Source organism: Gorilla gorilla, chromosome 2 (genome assembly GCF_029281585.2).
Source record: "Gorilla gorilla gorilla isolate KB3781 chromosome 2, NHGRI_mGorGor1-v2.1_pri, whole genome shotgun sequence".
In the NCBI taxonomy this organism is placed as follows: domain Eukaryota; kingdom Metazoa; phylum Chordata; class Mammalia; order Primates; family Hominidae; genus Gorilla; species Gorilla gorilla.
The window spans coordinates 59,083,948-59,102,787 of record NC_086017.1 but is presented as its reverse complement, the minus strand read 5'-3'; the positions used below and the strand labels follow the sequence as shown (position 1 = coordinate 59,102,787).

Here is an 18,840-nt window from a genome sequence, read left to right as displayed (position 1 = left end):
AGTAATCCTTACAGATGTACAATTCTAAAATATATTCCAACAGAATAAGTAATTTTTTTAAGGCTAGAAAATAAGTATTGGTTGTCGGGTTTTTTTGTTTTGTTTGTTTGTTTTGAGACAGAGTCATGCTCTATCTCCCAGGATAGAGTTCAGTGGTTTGATCTCGGCTTACTACAACCTCTGCCTCCTGAGTTCAAGCGATTCTCTGCCTCAGCCTCCCGAGTAGCTGGGATTACAGGTGCCTGCCACCACACCCGGCTAATTTTTGTATTTTTAGTAGAGGCGGGGTTCCACCATCTTGGCCAGGCTGGTCTTGAACTCCTGACCTTGTGATCCACCTGCCTCGGCCTCCCAAAGTGCTGGCATTACAGGCATGAGCCACCACACCTGGCCTTGTTTGTTTTTTTTTGAGACAGGTTCTCACTCTGTCACCCAGGCTGGAGTACACTGGCAGAATCATGGGTCACTGCAGCCTTGACTTCCTGGGCTCAAGCAATCCTCCTGCCTCAGCCACCACACTCAGCTAATTTTTGTACTTTTTGTAGAGATGGGGTTTTGCCATGTTGCCCAGGCTGGTCTCTAACTCCTGGGCTCAAGGGATCCACTTGCCTCAGCCTCCCCAAGTGCAGGGATTACAGGTGTCAGCCATTGCACCTGGCCAGAATAAGTATTCTTTATAGTTTATCTCCATAATGACTGTGAAATGTGTGCAGATCAATTCTGGAAACCAGACTCACCTCCAGAGAATTCTGTTGTGACTGTTTTGAATGTCTCAAGTGGGCACCAAAGTCCAAGGGTGCTGATAGGGTTTCTGAATTTTCTGGACAGAACTGAGATCCAAAGAGGAACTGGGAATCACTGAGACTGGAATAATCATTTTGATTATTATTCCAGTTGGATGACTTCTTGTTCCTGAAATTTAGCAAAAAAAAGTGTATCAAATAGACAAATATCCTGAATAAATGACATCATAGTTCACAGCTGTCCATTTCAGAACATTTTGGGCAGAGTGGTAGCTTGTTCTGACCTTCAAGTCCCCTGTATATTGTCAGTACAATGAAACACAAGGAAATTCTGAATACCACACATTTTTATTACAATCTGGGAACAACCAGATGGAAACTCAAACAGAAAGGACTGACATCATCATTCTTTGTATAACAGCATTCTGGGCTACAACACCATATTGGAAATTACAGTTCATAAAATTGTAGAGATTAAAAGAATGTTATCATTTTATTTTATTGTTTTGAGACAGGATCCTACTCTGTCGCCCAGGCTGGAGTGCAGTAGCATGATCTCGGCTCACTGCAGCCTCAGCCTCCTGGGTAACTAGGACTACAGGTATGTGCTACCACACCAGACTAATTTTTGTATTTATAGTTGAGATGGGGTTTCACCATGTTGACCAGGCTGGTCTTGAACTCCTGACCTCAGGTGATTCGCCCATCTTAGCCTCCCAAATTGCTGGGATTACAGGTGTGAGCCACCGTGCAGGGCCAAGAATGTTATCTTTTTTTTTTTCTTTTTGAGACAGAGTCTCACTCTGTTGCCCAGGCTGGCATGCAGTGGTGCAATCTTGGCCCACTGCAACCTCCACCTCCTGGGTTCAAGCCATTCTCCTGCCTCAGCCCCCTGAGTAGCTGGGATTACAGGCATCTGCCACCACATCTGGTCAATTTTTGTATTTTTAATAGAGATGGGGTTTCACCATGTTGGCCAGGCTGGTTTCTCGAACTCCTGACCTCAGGTAATCTGCTTACCTCAGGCTCCCAAAGTGCTGGGATGACAGTCACGAGCCATTGCACCCAGCCAAGAATGTTATCTTTTTAAAAGATCAATCTGTTCATCATTAAAATAGATAAATAAAATAAGGTACATGCATTAGCTGATTCAGCAGCCAGAAGCATTAAGTTAGACTTATATATAATCGGCCGGGCACGGTGGCTCATGCCTGTAATCCCAGCACTTTGGGAGGCCGAGGAGGGTGGATCATGAGGTCAGGAGATCAAGACCATCCTGGCTAACATGGTGAAACCCCATCTCTACTAAAAAAATACAAAAAAAATTAGCCAGGTGTGATGGTGGGTGCCTGTAGTCCCAGCTACTTGGGAGGCTGAGACAGGAGAATGGCATGAACCCAGGAGGCAGAGCTTGTAGTCAGCCAAGTTTGCACCACTGCACTCTAGCCTGGGCAACAGAGTGAGACTCCTCAAAAAAAAAAAAAGATTTATATGTAATCACATGGGATTTTGAGACTTCTCAAAAACATAGTTTTGAGTACAAGAAAAGGTAAAAATTGAATGAACTTGGCCAGGCACGGTGGCTCACGCCTGTAATCCTAGCTAGCACTTTGGGAGGCGAGGCGGGCAGATCACAAGGTTAGGAGTTCGAGACCAGCCTGACCAACATGGTGAAACCCTGTCTCTACTAAAAATACAAAAATTAGCTGGGTATGGTGGCAGGCACCTGTAATCCCAGCTACTTGGGAGGCTGAGGCAGAAGAATCACTGGAACCCGGGAGGCAGAGGTTGCAGTGAGCCGAGATTGCGCCACTGCACTCCAGCCTGGGTGATACAGTGAGACTCAGTCTCAAAAAAAAAAAAGAAGATTTAACTCTATTACAGATCATTTATGTAAATTTTTAAACCTATATTATACACACCAAACAATTATGTAACTGAGTGTATAGAAAGTAATTGGAGGGTACACATTAATTTTAGTGTGTGTGCCTACAGGGAAGGAACAGAGCAGGGCTGAAGGGAGAGAAGGAGGCATAATAAAACAATCACAGATAGGCCTTGTTATGGACTGGATGTGTCCCCCACAAATTCATATGTTGCTATGATGGTATCATTGTAACAACCCTGATGTGATAGTATTTGGAGATGGGTCCTTAAGTAGGTAATGAGGGTTAGATGAAGTCATGAAGGTAGGGTTCTTATGATAGGATTGGTGTCCTTATAAAAAGGGACACCAGAGCCTGGGTGTGGTGGCTCATGCCTGTAATTCTAGCACTTTGGGAGGCTGAGGTGGGCAGACTACCTGAGCTCAGGAGTTCGAGACCAGCCTGGGCAACACTGTGAAATCTCATCTCTACTAAAATTAAAAAAAAAAATTAGCTTGGCATGGCGGTGTGTGCCTGTACAGTCCCACCTACTCGGAAGGCTGAGGCAGGAGAATCACTTGAACCAGGGAGCTGGAGGTTGCAGTGAGATGAGATTGTGCCACACTGCACTCCAGCCTGGTGAGAGAGTGACTCCGTCAAAAAAACCAAAAAAAACAAAAAAAAAAACCAGACATCTGTGTAACAATTTGTGTTATGTAACATTGTTGCATAACCTGAGAAAGCATGCTTTTCCTTTTTTTTCTCAGCCCCGAACAGAGTTTGACCCACATATTTATTGACAACAAGCCAGTGATAAGCATTATTTCTATAGATTATAGATTAACTAAAAGTATTCCTTATGGGAAACAAAGGGATGGGCCGAAACAAATGGATGGGCTCTGGCTAGTTATCTGCAGCAGGAACATGTCCTTAAGGTACAGATTGCTCATGCTATTGTTTGTGGTTTAGGAATGCCTGGAAGTGGTTTTCCGCCCTGGGTGGGCCAGGTGTTCCTTGCCCTCATTCTGGTAAACCCACAACCTTCAGCATGGGCATCATGGCCATCATGAACATGTCACAGTGCTGCAGAGATTTTGTTTATGGCCAGTTTTGGGGTCTGTTTATGGCCAGATTTGGGGGCCTGTTCCCAACATGTCCCCCTTTTTTGTTTTGCAAAGCGATAAAAGCAAAGGTAGCTTTGTCATGGTGAGCTACTTCGCACAGGAGTCGGGATCTGCATCTGCAGACTATACAAAGACAAACAACACAGATTAAAAGCACAATCATCATTGAAATCACAGGGCCTCCAAGTGTCTTTATCTATTTCAATGGGTTAATAGCTGCTAATCTGTCTGATGCTCCTTCAAACACTCCAGTCCCTGGCATTAAGGTCAGGTGTGCCTGGGATGCTTTAAATATTTGTTCTTTTAATTTTGCAACATCCAAAGACAAGTTTGTAGAGTGTCCTTCTAGATGCTTTTTTATTCTTTTCCAAATTTCAATCTTATTTAAGAGCCATTAATAGTTTCCACAAATCCTTATGTTTAGCTCCTACAGCAGGCCATAACATTTGAGGGTGAAGAGCCACTATACTGCCATGTTTCCAGATAACAGGAACTCTTGCCATATTTCTTACAATTTCTATCATCTGACCGTTTTGTTTAAACCAGCTGAACATAGTGTGGCCGTGGCACGCTGACTGAGAGGTGCAATTCAAGCTTGGTCCCTTAGGGGACCAATCAATAATGATTCCACAGGAATCGTTACGCAGCACCTGTGCCTATTCTGCAATGCAATCTTCCCAAACAAGTACATTCATTATTTCTGGCCAGGTCCAATTCTGTTTACAAATAGGTTTTTGAGGGCTGTATGCCTCAATTATAGGAGCAGATTTATTATGGTAAATACTGAGACCAGAAAGCATGTGTAAATGTGTCATAGAGTCATTACATCCAGGCATTATTGCCAGCCAAGATTGATAAATATGCCCAATAAATATAATTGTTCTCTGTGTCAGCCCTTGTTGAAGGAATACTCATGGCAATGGTGATCACCGCTATCATAACTATCATTAAATTACAATTGTGACTGGTTGTCCTGCTTTCCTAAGGTTTTCTTCCACCATCTGTGACAGCTTCTTGATCTGTCCCCAGGTAGGTGGCTGTGTTCGATGGGTGTTGCTTGTGACAGTTGGGGTTCTCCTCAGCGTCAGTCTCAACATGGCTGCAACTGGTGGGTCTTTGGGATCCTCCCAAAACCTTTTCCTGGGTATCTGGCTCATAGTTAAGGCTTTAAATGTCTTGATGGCACCCAAATTGGCTGTTGATTCCGTCTTGGAGAAACACAAGCATAACCACTACCCCAAGTTATTGTTTTACCTATTTACCAACTTTTTGTTATCAGATCTCTCCACCAAACCAGTTGTTCTTTTTCTGTCTTTGTAGCTGGTTTCTGTAGATGCTGTTCAGCTGCTGATAGCATCTGGCCTTTAGGCAGGCTCCAAAAATTTAAAGTCAATAATGCTAGATTCAATCGTATATGGGGTGTCCTGTAGTCCCTGTTTCTCCCCTTTTGCTTTTGCCACTACTGTTTCAGGGAGAGATTCATTCTTTCTACTATGGCTTGTCCTTGAGAATTATATGGAATGTCAGTAATGTGTTTAATATTCCATAGAGAGAAAAATGTAGCTAGAGCTTGGCTAGTACAGCCTGGTGCATTATCTGTTTTAATAGAAGCTGGAATATCCATCACTGCAAAACACTGCAAAAGGTGACATTTAACACAGGCAGAAGACTCTCCTGATTGGCATGTAGCCCAAAGTGGGAAAAGGTGTCCACACATACATGTACATAAGCTAGTCTCCCAAACGATGGAACATGTGTGACGTCCATTTGCCAAAGAGAATTAGGTTCCAATCCTTGAGGATTAATTCCTCCTGTAAAAGATGAGGAATGCACCACTTGGCAAGTTGGGCATCGCTGGATGATAGCTTTAGCTTCTTTCCAGGTAATGCTGTATCTGCGTTTGAGACCAGAGGCATTAACAAGGGTTAAATTGTGAAAGTGTTTGGCATTAGATATTGCAGTAGCAACTAGGCAATCAGCCATTTGATTTCCTTCAGTTAAAGGTCCTGGAAGAGGCATATGAGCCCTAATATGAGTAATGTAAAAAGGGTGCATTCTACTCCTAACTGCTGTTTGCAGTTGGGCAAATGGAGTCATCAGTTGTTCATCTATATGAAATCATTAACTGCGCATTTTCAATTAATTGTGTGGAATGAACCACGAAGAATCCAAAATCACATTAATAGGCATATCAAAAACAGTCAATACCTCAATCACAGCTACAAGCTCCACTTTTTGAGCTGAAGTATAAGGCATCTGAAAAACTTTACCTTTCAAGCCAGAATAAGAAGCTTTACCATTTGTAGACCCATCTGTAAAAACATTCTCAGCACCTTCAATTGGTTTAAATTTAGTTATTTTAGGGAGAATCCAATTAGTTAATTTCAAAAATTGAAACAGTTTTGTTTTAGGAAAATGATTATCGAAAATACTCACAAAGTCAGCTAAATGGGTTTGCCAAGTAAGACTATTTATAAAAGCTTGCTGTATTTGTGCCTTCGTGAGAGGGACAATAATTTTTCCAAGATCATATCCATGTAATTTAACAATCCAAGTTCTCCCATTTCCTATCATAGTAGCGATTTGATCCAAATAAGAAGTTAGAGTCTGTGAATTAGTATTTGGAAGAAAAAGCCATTCTACTAAGTCCTGCTGTTGGGCAATAACATCAGTAGGTGAATGATGAGCTGGAAAAATTAGCAAATCTAGAGTCTTCTCTGTATCTATTCTATTTATTTGAGCCTTATGGACTTGCTTTTCAATCAGCTGTAACTCTGCCTCAGCCTCCTTTGTTAATTGTTGAGGGCTAGTGAGACTAGGATCTCCTCTAAAGATAGAAAATAGATTACTCATGGCATAGGTAGGAATGCCTAGAACAGGTTGTATCCAATTAATGTCCCCTAGTAATTTTTGAAAGTCATTTTATGTTTTCAATTGATCGCTACATATGGTTACTTTCTGTGGCACAATAGTAGTGTCATTTACCAAGGTCCCCAAGTAGGAGTAAGGAGTATTAGTCTGAATTTTGTCAGAAGCTATAAATAAACCAGTGTGAGAAATCGAATTTTGCAAGTGGTCATAACATTGGAGCAATATTTCTTGAGTGGGGGCAGTACAAAATATATCGTCCATATAATGAATAATGTAACACTGTGAAAATTTTTTACAAGTAGGTTCAATTGCTTGCCCTACATAAGTCTGGCAAATTGTTGGACTGTTTAACATGACTTGTGACAACACTTTCCAGTGAAAATGCTTAGCAGGCTGCAGGTTGTTTACTGCAGGAATTGTAAATGCAAACCATTCACAGTCTTGCTCAGCTAAGGGGATAGTAAAGAAACAGTCTTTTAAATCTATGACTATTAAAGGCCAGTTTTTTGGAATCATAGCAGGAGAAGGCAATCCTGGCTGTAATGTCCCCATAGGTCGTGTAACTGAATTAATCAGTTAACATTCTCCATTTACCTGATTTTTTCTTAATAACAAAGACTGGAGAATTCCAAGGGGAAAATGTTGGAGCTATGTGTCCTTTTTCTAATTGTTCAGTAAGTAAGTACTCTAAAGCCTCCAGTTTCTCTTTACTTAGCAGCCATGTTCTATCAAAATTGGCTTATCTGTTAACCATTTTAAAGGTATAGGTTCTGGAGGCTTAAAAATGTCCGCCATCAAAAATGATATCCTAAACCTTGGCAGGAACTTTGTCTTTCCATTTGAAGTGGTTCCTTCAAACCTTGCAAATTTTCTCCTAGTCCCATACCAGGGGCATACCCTATTTCATGCATCATATGTTGACTTTGAGGGCTGCAAAATTGCTCAGGAATTAGAACTTGTGCTCCCCATCGTTGTAATAAATCTCTTCCCCATAAATTTATAGGTACAGAAGTTATAATTGGTTGAATAGTCCCAGTTTGTCCATCAGGCCCTTCACAATGCAAAATATAACTACTTTGATATACTTCAGGGGCTTTACCAACTCCAACTATGTTAAATTAAGTGGGTTGAATTGGCCACGTTGACGGCCATGCTGAAGAGAAATGATTGAAATGTCCATTCCTGTATCTACTAAACCTTTAAATTTCTTTCCCTGAATAGTTATTTCACAGGTACAATGTTTATCAGTAATTTGATTCACCCAATAAGCTGCTTTGCCTTATTTGTGCTTCCAAATAATCCTGTTCATTTAATTTCACTTTCCCCATTTCTACATACAGCACAATCAGAAGTTGTGCTATACGCTCTCCTGGCTCTGCTTTCCAGGGAACAGAAGTAGATATAACAATTTGAATTTCCCCATTGTAATCTGAATCAATGACTCCTGTTTGTACTTGCACTCCTTTTAAATTTAAAGTAGATCTACCTGGAAGTAATCCTATCATCACCGCTTGCAAGGGTCCACAGACCCGTTGGAACTTTTGCGGGGGTTCCCCAGGCAGAAGGCTCACAGCTTTTATGCAGCATAAAACTGAGAGGTGAAGCCAGCTGGACTTCCTGGGTCGAGTGGGGACTTGGGAGAACTTTTCTGTCTAGCTAGAGGATTGTAAATGCACCAATCAGTGCTCTGGTTCTAGCTAAAGGACTGCAAATGCAGCAATCAGCACTCTGTAAAAACGCACCAATCAGCGCTATGTGTCTAGCTAAAGGATTGTAAACGCACCAATCAGCACTCTGTAAAAACGCACCAATCACAGCACTCTGTGTCTAGCTAAAGGATTGTAAATGCACCAATCAGCACTCTGTAAAATGGCCCAATCAGCACTCTGTAAAATGGACCAGTCATCTCTCTGTAAAATGGACCAATCAGCAGGATGTGGGTAGGGCCAAATAAGGGAGTAAAAGCTGGCCACCCTAGCCAGCAAAGGCAACCCGCTCAGGTCTCCTTCCACACTGTGGAAACTTTGTTCTTTTGCTCTTCACAATAAATCTTGCTGCTGCTCACTGTTTGGGTCCACACCACCTTTAAGAGCTGTGACACTCGCCACAAAGATCCATGGCTTCACTCCTGAAGTCAGCAAGACCACGAACCCACTGGAAGGAATAAACTCCAGAGACATCTAAACGTCTGAAGGAACAAACTCCGGACACACCATCTTTAAGAGCTGTAACACTCATCGCGAAGGTCCACAGCTTCATTCCTGAAGTCTGTGAGACCAAGAACCCACTGGAAGGAATACATTCTGGACACATTTTGGCGCCCAATGTGGGGCCTTCACCAAGCAGTGAGTACCATCAGACCCCTTTCGCTTGCTATTCTGTTCTATTTTTCCTTAGAATTCAGGGGCTAAATACCGGGCACCTGTGGGCCAGTTAAAAGTGACTAGCGTGGCCACTGGACTAAAGACATGGGTGTCAGGCTTTTGGAAAGGGCTCTCTAACAACCCCTGACTCTTCGGAGTGGAGACCGTTGGTTTGCCTGGAACCAGCTTCTGCTTTTCCTGTACTTCCGGGCTGAGATAAAGGTTGACAGAGAGGAAAGCCATTCAGTTCTGGGGTCCCGACAACAAGTTGGTTGACCCTGCGGCTGTGAGTGGAACTCTCAAAGTCATGTCACCCAAGCGAGACTCACCCATCTATCCTATCTATCCTGACACTTGCCTCCTGGGTCCTAATGCTTGTCAGATAAACTTTCTCTCACCTCTCTTCTCCAAGGCTAGTCCTGCTTCTAAAAACCATTCCTTGTCTGGTGCTTTTCTAGTTTCTCTTGTAATAATGATTTCTAGTATAAACTCCAGGACTCTATTCCCTTCTTTAGGCACCTGGGCTCACCAATCAGAAAGACATAATTTTTGCCCAAAGCTCCATCGTAGGGGGGACTATCTGGAATTTTAGGATCCCTCCTCAGACTAGCAGGCCTAACAAAAGCTATTCCTGAAGCTAGGATATGGGGAGCTTCAGAAATGATATCCTTCCTATTCAAGTGAGGATAAAAGGTGTCACTCTTCCAACACTGGAGATCCCTCCCCTCCCTCAGGGTATGGCCCTCCATTTCATTTTGGGGGCATAACATCTTTATAGGATGGGGCAAAGTCCCAGTACCAACAGGAGAATGCTTAGGACTCTAACAGGTTTTCAAGAATGCATCAGTAAGGGCCACTAAATCCGATTTTTCTCAGTCTGCTTTGTGATCTAGGAAGACAGGCAAGGGTGCAGGTTTTCGAGAATGTGTCAGTAAGGGCCACTAAATCTGATCTTCCTCAGTCCTCCTTGTGGTCTAGGAGGAAAACTACTGTTTCTGCTGCTGCGTCGGTAAGTGCAACTATTCCAATCAGCAGGGTCCAGGGACCATTGGGGGTTCTTGAACTGGGGGTAGAAACAAACAAACCAAAACCATGGGCGGTTTTGTCTTTCAGATGGGAAACACTCAGGCATCAACAGGCTCAGCCTTGAAATGCATCCTAAGCCATCGGGACCAATTTGACCTGCAAACCCTTAAAAAGTGGTGGCTCATTTTTTTCTGCACTATGGCCTGTCCCCGATATTCTCTGATGGGGAAAAATGGCCATCTGAGGGAAGTATAAATTACAATACTATCCTGCAGCTTAACCTTTTCTGTAAGAGTGAAGGCAAATGGAGTGAAATATCTTATGTCCAAGCTTTCTTTTCATTGAAGGAGAATACACAACTATGCAAAGCTTGCAATTTACATCCCACAGGAGGGCCTCTCAGCTTATCTCCATATCCTAGCCTCCCTATAGCTCCCCTTCCTATTAATGAGAAGCCTCCTTTAATCTCCCCTGCCCAGAAGGAAACAAGCAAAGAAATCTCCAAAGGACCACAAAAACCCCCAGGCTATCAGTTACATCCCCTTCAAGCTGTAGGGGGAGGGGAATTTGGCCCAACCCGGGTACATGTCCACTTCTCCCTCTCTGATTTAAAGCAGATCAAGGTAGATCTGGGGAAGATTTCAGATGATCCTGATAGGTATATAGATGTCCTACAGGGTTTAGGGCAGACCCTCGATCTCATCTCTCTTGGAGAGATGTCATGCTATTGTTAGATCAAACCCTGGCCTTTAATGAAAAGAATGCGGCTTTAGCTGCAGCCCAAGAGTTTGGAGATACCTGGTATCTTAGTGAAGTAAATGACAGAATGACAGCTGAAGAAAGGGACAAATTCCCTACCGGTCAGCAAGCTATCCCCAGTATGGATCCCCACTGGGACCTTGACTCAGATCATGGGGACTGGAGTCACAAACATCTGTTGACCTGTGTTCTAGAAGGACTAAGAAGAATTAGGAAAAAGCCCATGAATTATTCAATGATGTCCACCATAACTCAGGGAAAGGAAGAAAATCCTTCTGCCTTCCTCGAGCGGTTACGGGAGGCCTTAAGAAAATATACTCCCCTGTCACCCAACTCACTCGAGGGTCAATTGATCCTAAAAGATAAGTTTATTACCCAATCAGCTGCAGATATCAGGAGAAAGTTCCAAAAGTGAGCCCTGGGCCCTGAACAAAATCTGGAGGCATATTAAACCTGGCAACCTCGGTGTAGGGACCAAGAGGAACAGGCCCAAAAGGAAAAGTGAGATCAGAGAAAGGCTGCAGCCTTAGTCACGGCACTCAGAAAAACCAACCTTGATGGTTCAGAGGACAGAAAATGGAGCATGCCAATCACCTGGTAGGGCTTGTTACCAGTGTGGTTTGCAAGGACACTTTAAAAAAGAGTGTCCAATGAGAAACAAGCTGCCCCCTCACCCATGTCCATTATGCCAAGGCAATCACTGGAAGGTGCACTACCCCAGAGGACAAAGGTCCTCTGGGCCACAAGCCCCCAACCAGATGATCCAACAACAGGACTGAGGGTGCCCGGGGCAAGCGCCAGCTCATGTCATCACCCTCACTGAGCCCTGGGTATGTACAACCATCGAGGGCCAGGAAATTGACTTCCTCCTGAACACTGGCACGGCCTTCTCAGTGTTAATCTCCTGTCCCGGGCGACTGTCCTCAAGGTCCGTTACCATCCGAGGAGTACTGGGACAGCCTGTAACCAGGTATTTCTCCCACCTTCTCAGTTGTAATTGGGAGACTTTGCTCTTTTCACATGCCTTTCTTGTTATGCCTGAAAGTCCCACACCCTTATTAGGGAGGGATATATTAGCCAAAGCTGGAGCTATTATCTACATGAATATGGGGAATAAGTTACCCATTTGTTGTCCCCTACCGGAGGAGGGAATCAACCCTGAAGTTTGGGCATTGGAAGGAACAAACTCAAGCTCCAGCCTTAAGCCTTCCCACAGGACAAAACTTTTCTTTTCTTTTTTTTTTTTTTTTTGAGACGGAGTCTCACTCTGTCACCCAGGCTGTGATGTGATGGCGCAATCTCAGCTCACTGCAACCTCCGCCTCCCGGGTTCAAGTGATTCTCCTGCCTCAGCCTCCTGAGTGGCTGGGATTACAGGCACCCACTACCATGCCCGGCTAATTTTTTTATTTTTAGTAGAGATGGGGTTTCACCATGTTGGTCAGGCTGGTCTTGAACTCCTGACCTCATGATCTGCCCGCCTCGGCCTCCCAAAGTGCTGGGATTACAGGCGTGAGCCACTGCACCCAGCCAAAACTTCTCTTTATACATCACAGAGAGAGCAGGGATAGCTCTTGGAGTCCTTACTCAGACCCGCAGGACAACCCCATAACTAGTGGCATACCTAAGTAAAGAAACTGATGTAGTAGCAAAAGACTGGCCTCACTGTTTACGGGTAGTTGCGGCAGTGGCCGTCTTAGTGACAGAGGCTATCAAAATAATACAAGGAAAGAGTCTCACTGTCTGAACTACTCATGTAAATGGCATACTAGGTGCCAAAGGAAGTTTATCGCTATCAGACAACTGCTTACTTAGATACCAGGTGCTACTCCTTGAGGGAATGGTGCTTCAAATACATACATGCGTAGCCCTCAACCCTGCCACTTTTCTCCCAGAGGATGGGGAACCAATCAAGTGTGACTGCCAACAAATTATAATAGTCCAGACTTATGCCGCCCGAGATGATCTCTTAGAAGTCCCCTTAGCTAATCCTGACCTTAACCTATATACCGGTGGAAGTTCATTTGTGGAGAATGGGATATGAAGGACAGGTTATGCCATAGTCAGTGATGTAACCATACTTGAAAGTAAGCCTCTTCCCCCAGGGACCAGCACCCAGTTAGCAGAACTAGTGGCACTTACCAGAGCCTTAGAACTGGGAAAAAGAAAAAGAATAAATGTGTATACAGATAGCAAGTATGGTTATCTAATCCTACATGCCCATGCTGCAATATAGAAAGAAAGGGAGTTCCTAACCTCTGGGAAGAACCCCCATTAAATACCACAAGGAAATTATGGAGTTATTGCACACAGTGCAAAAACCCAAGGAGGTGGCAGTCTTACACTGCCAAAGCCATCAGAAAGGTGAAGGAGAAAAGGCAGAAGGAAACCATCAGGCAGCTGCTGAGGCCAAAATTGCTGCCAGGTGGAACCTCCCATTAGAAATACCTACGGAAGGATCCTTGGTATGGAACAACCCCCTCCAAGAGATTAAGCCCCAGTATTCCCCAACTGAAACAGAATGGGGACTTTCATGGGGGCATAGTTTTCTCCCCTCGGGGTGGTTAACAACAGAAGAAGGAAAGGTACTTATGCCTAAAGCCAGCCACCGGAAAATACTTAAAACGCTCCACCAAACTTTTCATATGGGTATTGAAAACACTCATCAAATGGCCAAATCCCTATTTACAGGGCCAAATCTCTTCCGGACCATCCAACAGGTAGTCAAAGCCTGTGAGGTGTGCCAAACGAATAATCCTTTGGTCCATCGTAAGGTCCCTTTGGGGGAACAAAGAATAGGTCACTATCCTGGAGAGGACTGGCAGTTAGACTTCACCCATATCCCTAAGTCAAAGGGATTTCAATACTTGTTGGTCTGTGTTGATACCTTTACAAATTGGATAGATGCTTTCCCCTGCAAGACAGAGAAGGCTCAGGAAGCGATTAAAGTCCTAATACATGAAATAATTTCTAGATTTGGGCTTCCCCAAAGCTTACAGACCAACAATGGTCTGGCTTTTTTTTTTTTTTTTTTGAGACGGAGTCTCACTCTGTCTCCCAGGCTGGAGTGCAGTGGTGTGATCTCGGCTCACTGCAAGCTCCGCCTCCCAGGTTCACGCCATTCTCCTGCCTCAGCCTCCCGAGTAGCTGGGACTATAGGTGCCCACCACCACGCCTGGCTAATTTTTTTTATTTTTAGTAGAGACGGGGTTTCACTGTGTTAGCCAGGATGGTCTCAATCTCCTGACCTCGTGATCCACCCGCCTCGGTCTCCCAAAGTGCTGGGATTACAGGCATAAGCCACACACCCAGCCAATGGTCAGGCTTTTAAAGCCATGATAACTCAGGGAATTTCGAGGGCACTAGGGATACAATATCGCCTTCACTGTGCCTGCAGGCCACAATCCTCAGGGAAGGTCGAGAAAGCAAATGAAACACTCAAAAAGCACTTAAGGAAACTAACACAAGAAACTCATCTCCCATGGCCTAGTCTTTTGCCCATGGCCTTGTTGAGAATCTGAAATTCTCCTCACAATATGGGGCTCAGTCCATATGAAATGCTGTATGGACAACCTTTTATCACAAATGACCTCCTACTTGATCAGGAAACGGCCAACTTGGTCAAAGACATAACTTCTTTAGCAAAATATCAATGAAACCTTAAAAACCTACCTGAAGGATGTCACAGAGAAAAGGGAACAGAGTTGTTTCAACCAGGAGATCTAGTGTTGGTCAAATCTCTCCCATCTACCTCTCCATCTATGGATTCTTTGTAGGAAGGAACATACTCGGTAATCCTTTCTACCCCCACTGCAGTTAAGGTGGCAGGAGTGGAATCTTGGATTCACTACAATCGATTTAAATTTTGGACACCCCCTGCAGAACCTGCAGGACCATCAGTTCAGGAGTCCCAAGATCAGCTGGACCAGCCTCAATAAACTTGCGAACCATTGGAGGACTTGCATCTCCTATTTTGAAAGGAAATATCCCAGACTAAAAAGGCTCCTACCACTGATCCTGAGGAAAAACCCTTCCCTCCTTAAAAAAGATAAGTGAAAACCTACATAATCTTTAATACCTCTCCTTGCCCCTTTAATGGAATCCTTTTACTATTTCATAGTATTATTAAGCAGCATACTAACCATACTCTTTAAGATAGGACTACATACATACTGTAGCTCCTGCTGGGATGCAAATCCTAATCACATCAACCTTTTTTCTATCTTCCTTCCTTCTGACAGCAATTTACTCCCACCTTTAACTCAGACTGGATAAAATGATCTCGTGTTCCAGAGCACCCTCCTTACCTTCCTATTTACTCTTTGCCTATCTAACCCTCCTGCTTCCTTGGATACCTCATACAATTGCCCCTCCCCTTCCCCTACCTGTACAAGACTCTCAACTTAACCCACTCTCTGTTAAACCAGTCCAATCCTTCCCTGGCAAATGACCGTTGGCTTTGTAGCTCTCTATCTGTCAGCACAGAGCCATACAACTAATACCCCTACTTATAGGGTTAGGAACAGCTACAGCTACAGGAACCAGAATAGCCAGTTTATCTACTTCATTATGCTACTACCACAGACTCTCAAAGGATTTCTCAGACAGTTTGCAAGAAATGACGAAATCTATCCTTACTCTACAATCCCAAATAGACTCGTTGGCATCACTAACTCTCCAAAACTGCTGAGACCTAGACCTCCTCACTGCTGAGAAAGGAGGACTCTGCACCTTCTTAGGGTAAGAGTGCTGTTTTTACACTAACCAGTCAGCGATAGTACAAGATGCCACCCGGCGTTTACAGGAAAAGGCTTCTGAAATCAGACAGTGCCTTTCAAACTCTTATACCAGCCTCTGGAGTTGGGCGACAAGGCTTCTCCCCTTTCTAGGTCCCATGACAGCCATCTTGCTATTACTCGCCTTCGGGCCCTGTGTTTTAACATCCTTGTCAAATTTGTTTCCTCTAGTATCGAGGCCATCAGTCTATAGATGGTCTTACAAATGGGACCCCAAATGAGCTCAACTAACAACTTCTACCAAGGACCCCTGGACTGACCCACTGGCCCTTTGGCTGGCCTAGAGAGTTCCCCTCTGGAGGACACTACCACAGCAGGGCCCCTTCTTCACCCCTAACCAGCAGGAAGTAGCTATAGCGGTCATCACCCAATTCCCAACAGCAGTTGGGGTGTCCTGTTTAGAGGGGGGATTGAGAGGTGAATCCAGCTGGACTTCCTGGGTCGAGTGGGGACTTGGAGAACTTTTCTGCCTAGCTAGAGGATTGTAAATGCACCAATCAGTGCTCTGTGTCTAGCTAAAGGATTGTAAATGCACCATCAGCACTCTGTAAAAAACGCACCAATCAGCACTATGTGTATAGCTAAAGGATTGTAAATGCACTAATCAGCACTCTGTAAAAATGCACCAATCAGTGCTCTGTGTCTAGCTAAAGGATTGTAAACGCACCAATCAGCACTCTGTAAAAATACACCAATCAGCGCTCTGTGTCTAGCTAAAGGATTGTAAATGCACCAATCAGCACTCTGTAAAAACGCACCAGTCAGCACTCTGTGTCTAGCTAAAGGATTGTAAATGCACCAATCAGCACTCTGTAAAATGGGCCAATCAGCTCACTGTAAAATGGACTAATCAGCAGGATGTGGGCAGGGCCAAATTATGGAATAAAAGCTGGCCACTGGAGCCAGCAGCGGCAACCCGTTCGGGTCCCCTTCCACACTGTGGAAGATTTGTTCTTTTGCTGCTGCTCACTCTTTGGGTCCACGCCACCTTTTATTTTTTATTTTTTGACGGAGTCTTGAACTGTCGCCCAGGCTGGAGTACAGTGGCGTTATCTCAGCTCACTGCAAGCTCTGCCTCCCAGGTTCATGCCATTCTCCTGCCTCAGCCTCCCGAGTAGCTGGAACTACAGGTGCCCACCACCACGCCCGGCTAATTTTTTGTATTTTTAGTAGAGATGGGGTTTCACTGTGTCAGCCAGTATAGTCTTGATCTCCTGACCTCATGATCTGCCCACCTCAGCCTCCCAAAGTGCTGGGATTACAGTCATGAGCCACCATGGCTGGCTAGGTCTGCACCACCTTTAAGAGCTGTGACACTCGCCACAAAGATCCATGGCTTCACTCCTAAAGTCAGCAAGACCACAAATCCACTGGAAGGAAGAAACTCCAGACACATCTGAACATTTGAAGGAACAAACTCCGGACACACCATCTTTAAGAGCTGTAACACTCACCACTAAGGTCTGCGGCTTCATTCCTGAAGTCAGCGAGACCAAGAACCTGCTGGAAGGAATAAATTCTGGACACAAATCTACTGCAGCACTACCAGCTGTGGTGGGGGACAGGCATTGTACACGGATGAGGGAATTGCCTGAGCCAGAAATGCCCCAGTTTGGAATGGGGCCTGGGATGGGACCCTCATGGCACTTCCCGAATTTAAAAGGAAAAGGCTCAAATGTAGCTATAATATTTCCCTGTTGATCTGTGGGGTGTATCCTAACAGGGAACTGCCAAGCCTCTATATCACCCTCTTGTCTAGCTTGCTGAATTCCTGCCTGAATAGAACTGAGAGCGGTTGCTCAAGGTGCTGCTCAGTCACTGGGGCAACCACTTTTCACCCAGTGTCCTCCGGAAAAGAAAGATCTGGAGGCTCAGGCCACTCTTTTTCTTCAAAATAAGGAGGGGGTGCAGAAGGGTAGGGATGAAACTCTTCCTCCTTTGCCACTTTAGCTTTAGCTGGCAAGCAAACCTGCTCCGTTACCTCTTCTGTTACTTTGTTATACTTTCCTTCCTCCTCATCATTAGTGTGAAAGGTTCCAAGGTGGAATGAACCAGAGCCCACACTTGTCCCATTGTTACCCTGATGCTTCCGAGCTCCCCTTCTTACTCACCACAGGGATTGCTTAAGAGTACTCAGGTGTCCTCCAGCTTAGCTCTACGTTCTCCAACCATTGCTCTGGTGACCCTTCGGCCAGGGTTCGAGCCCCACGTATGGGCACCACTTGCTGAGACCAGCTCGGTTGTGGAGACCCTAACCCAGTGGCACTAGAAGAATTAAAGACACACACACAGAAATATAGAGTGTAGAAAGGGAAATCAGGGGACTCACAGCCTTCAGAGCTGACAGCCCTGAACAGAGTTTGACCCACATATTTATTGACAGCAAGCCAGTGATAAGCATTATTTCTATAGATTATATATTAACTAAAAGTATTCCTTACGGGAAACAAAGGGATGGGCCAAAACAAAGGGATGGACTCTGGCTAGTTATCTGCAGCAGGAACATGTCCTTAAGGCACAGATCATTCATGCTATTGGTTGTGGTTTAGGATTACTTTTAAGCAGTTTCCTGCCCTGGGTGGGTGAGGTGTTCCTTGCCCCCATTCCGGTAAACCCACCACCGTCAGCGTGGGCGTCAAGGCCATCACGAACATGTCACACTGCCGTGGAGATTTTGTTTTTGGCCAATTTTGAGGCCCGTTTATGGCCAGACTTGGGGGCCTGTTCCCAACAATGGGGTTTCACCATGTTGGCCAGGCTGGTCTCAAACTCCTGACCTCAAGTGATCCATCTGCCTCAGCCTCCCAAAGTGCTGGGATTACAAGCATAAGCCTCTTATTTTTTATTTATTCATTTTTTGAGACAGGATCTTGCTCTGTCACCCAGGCTGGAATGCAATGGCATGATCCCATCTCACTGCAACCTCTGCTCAGGTGATCCTCCCAACTCAGCCTCCCTAGTAGGCATGCATCACCACGCCCAGCTAATTTTTTTATTTTTTGCAGAGACAGGGTTTTGTCATTGTAAGGTACATGGATGTACTTTAGTCAAGGAATAGGCCGAGGCAGATATCCAGGCCTGCATGACTCAGCAAGTTTGGCATGCAAGCACATAACTCCACTTGTTATATAACCTGTTTGTGTAAGTTCATACTTGGCTCTATGCCACTATTGTCTGAAAAAGGTATAACTGCAGCCAGGAGCAGTGGCTCACGTCTATAATCCCAGCACTTTGAGAGGCCAAGGTGGGCGGATCATAAGGTCAGGAGTTTGAAATCAGCCTGACCAACATGGT

The 18,840-nt window shown here is 44.6% G+C and overlaps 1 protein-coding gene across 9 annotated transcripts in view; it reads right to left on the bottom strand.

Annotated features, from left to right (window-relative positions):
• Positions 1 to 18,840, bottom strand: part of IHO1 (interactor of HORMAD1 1) — a 58,564-nt gene that overhangs the window by 20,678 nt on the left and 19,046 nt on the right. For all 9 annotated transcript variants that reach the window (XM_055382403.2, XM_004034131.5, XM_055382404.2 and 6 more), the window contains one exon: positions 738 to 912. In XM_055382403.2, the coding sequence (XP_055238378.1) occupies positions 738 to 912 (175 nt within the window). The remainder of the gene's footprint in view (positions 1 to 737; positions 913 to 18,840) is intronic.